The sequence below is a fragment of the Octopus bimaculoides genome, chromosome 27 (assembly GCF_001194135.2).
Source record: "Octopus bimaculoides isolate UCB-OBI-ISO-001 chromosome 27, ASM119413v2, whole genome shotgun sequence".
Lineage (NCBI taxonomy): Eukaryota > Metazoa > Mollusca > Cephalopoda > Octopoda > Octopodidae > Octopus > Octopus bimaculoides.
In genome coordinates, this window is record NC_069007.1 from 10,047,427 (window position 1) to 10,049,631 (window position 2,205).

Here is a 2,205-nt window from a genome sequence, read left to right on the forward strand (position 1 = left end):
AAGATAGCAAGTGTTGGGTGAAGATATTTCTCTGTCACTTTTTTAAGGGGAATCAAAAAAATAACAACTAAAACATAAAAACAGATAAGTACAAAAGATAGTAGTAGTAGCAGCAGCAGCAGGAGTAGTAGTGGCTTCAAATTTTGGTAAAAGGCCAGTAATTTTGAGGGAGGACCTAAACCAATTACATTCGACCCCAGTTCGTAACTGGTACTTATTTTAACAACCCCAAAAAGATGAAAGGCGATGTTGACCTCGGTGGAATTTGAACCCAGAAAACAATGATAGACAATATGCTGCCTTAGTAGTCATGATAGTATTGTGTTGGGTCAAAAGTTTTGCAATATTTTGGTAACTTTAAGTTGGCGAACTAGCAGAAGCATTAGCATGCCGGGTGAAATGCTTAGTGGTATTTCGTCTGCCGTTACGTTCTGAGTTCAAATTCCGCCGAGGTCGACTTTGCCTTTCATCCTTTCGGGGTCGATAAATTAAGTACCAGTTACGCACTGGGGTCGATATAATCGACTTAATCCGTTCGTCTGTTCTTGTTTGTTCCCCTCTATGTTTAGCCCCTTGTGGGCAATAACGAAATAGGTATTTCGTCTGTCTTTACATTCTGAGTTCAAATTCCGCTGAGCATTGGTAGACGGAAAACAAGCCCTTTTGCAGGAAGATAACACAAGATATCATACCACTTGAATGACCTGGAATAAACTTCAGGCAATCAAGCTGATGCTACACCCAGCTTATAGTCCAGCATATAAAAAGCTATTACCTCTGTTGGCATTGTATGAGTGAAAGGCATTGTATGAGTGAAAGACATTGTATGAGTGAAAGACATTGTATGATGCTTGTGTACAAATGGCTATGCTCCGTGATAGTGAGACATAGGCACAAAGCCACGTCCTTCATTGTCATTCCCCTTCTCAGTCGAGGGATTTGTGTCTTGCCTTGCAAGCTACATGGTGACCTCACCAGTGCTGGTGCCACATAAATAGCACCCAGTACACTCTGTAAAGTGATTGGTGTTAGGAAGGGCATCCAACTGTAGAAACCATACCAAAGTAGGCAGTGGAGCTTGGCACAGTCCCTAGGCTTACCAGCTCCTATCAAATTGCCCAACCCATGCCAGCATGGAAGACAGACATTAAATGATGATGATATGTGTATGTACATATGTATGTGTGTATATGTAACCTTAGATAAACAAAATGTAATGCTTTGGATAGAATGCTTATGACAGTCAATCTGCTACAGGCAGATTTAGCCTAGGGCTAAACAGCAACTCCTTATTCTCACCTCCTCTTCCTCCCTCACCCACTCACACAACAAATAAAAAAAACCTCAACATTACCATCCAAGGTATATGGTATTTTTTTGGCACAGGCATGGCTATGTGGTAAGAAGCTTGCTTACCAACCACATGGTTCCGGGTTCAGTCCTACTGCATGGCACTTGACTAAACATCTACTATAGCCTCAAGCCAACCAAAGCCTCGTGAGTGGATTTTGGATTTGGTAGACGGAAACTGAAAGAAGCCTATTGTATATACATGTGTATATATATATGTGTATATATATATGTGTGTGCGTGTGTGTCTGTCTCACCACCACCACTCAGCAACTGGTGTTGGTGTGTTTACATCCCTGTAACTTAGCGGTTCAGCAAAGAGACCAATAGAATAAATACCAGGCTTAACAAAATTAAGGACTGGGGTTGATTCATTTGACTAAAAATTCTTCAAGGCAGTGCTCCAGCACGGTCACAGTCTCATGACTGAGATGGGTAAAAGAATAAAGGAATTACCTTATCTCTTTCATCATTGTAATCCACTCAGGTGAGTAGCCATTGTTGATTAAAACTTGGTTCAGTCTATGAGTGTGGGAGTCAAGGGTCGTAGTCACATTTTTGTAGACAATAGGTTTGCCAGCTCCTGAGAGATTATGGAATTCTCCCTTGGACATAGCGTCCTGAATGAGGTCCTCCACAACACGGTCGATGGTATTACTGTAAAAAAGAAAATTAAACCATTTTATTAATGAAATATCAATTAACACTGTGATGGTCACTTTTTGCGGTATGAGTGTTTGAAGGAGAGGACTTAAAAAAAAGAAGAAATGAGAAAAAAAAGCATTGGAGGGGTGATGCATGCCCTGCACACACAAGGATAAAATGAAATTTAATTTGATAAATATTTTCTCAGAC

The 2,205-nt window shown here is 40.6% G+C and overlaps 1 protein-coding gene across 1 annotated transcript in view; it reads right to left on the bottom strand.

Annotated features, from left to right (window-relative positions):
* The window catches only part of LOC106874769 (dnaJ homolog subfamily C member 28), a gene marked incomplete at its 5' end in the record, with an annotated part of 37,651 nt that overhangs the window by 3,387 nt on the left and 32,059 nt on the right, over positions 1 to 2,205 (bottom strand). Inside the window, one exon of the mRNA XM_014922621.2 lies at positions 1,807 to 2,007. Within this exon, the coding sequence (XP_014778107.2) occupies positions 1,807 to 2,007 (201 nt within the window). The remainder of the gene's footprint in view (positions 1 to 1,806; positions 2,008 to 2,205) is intronic.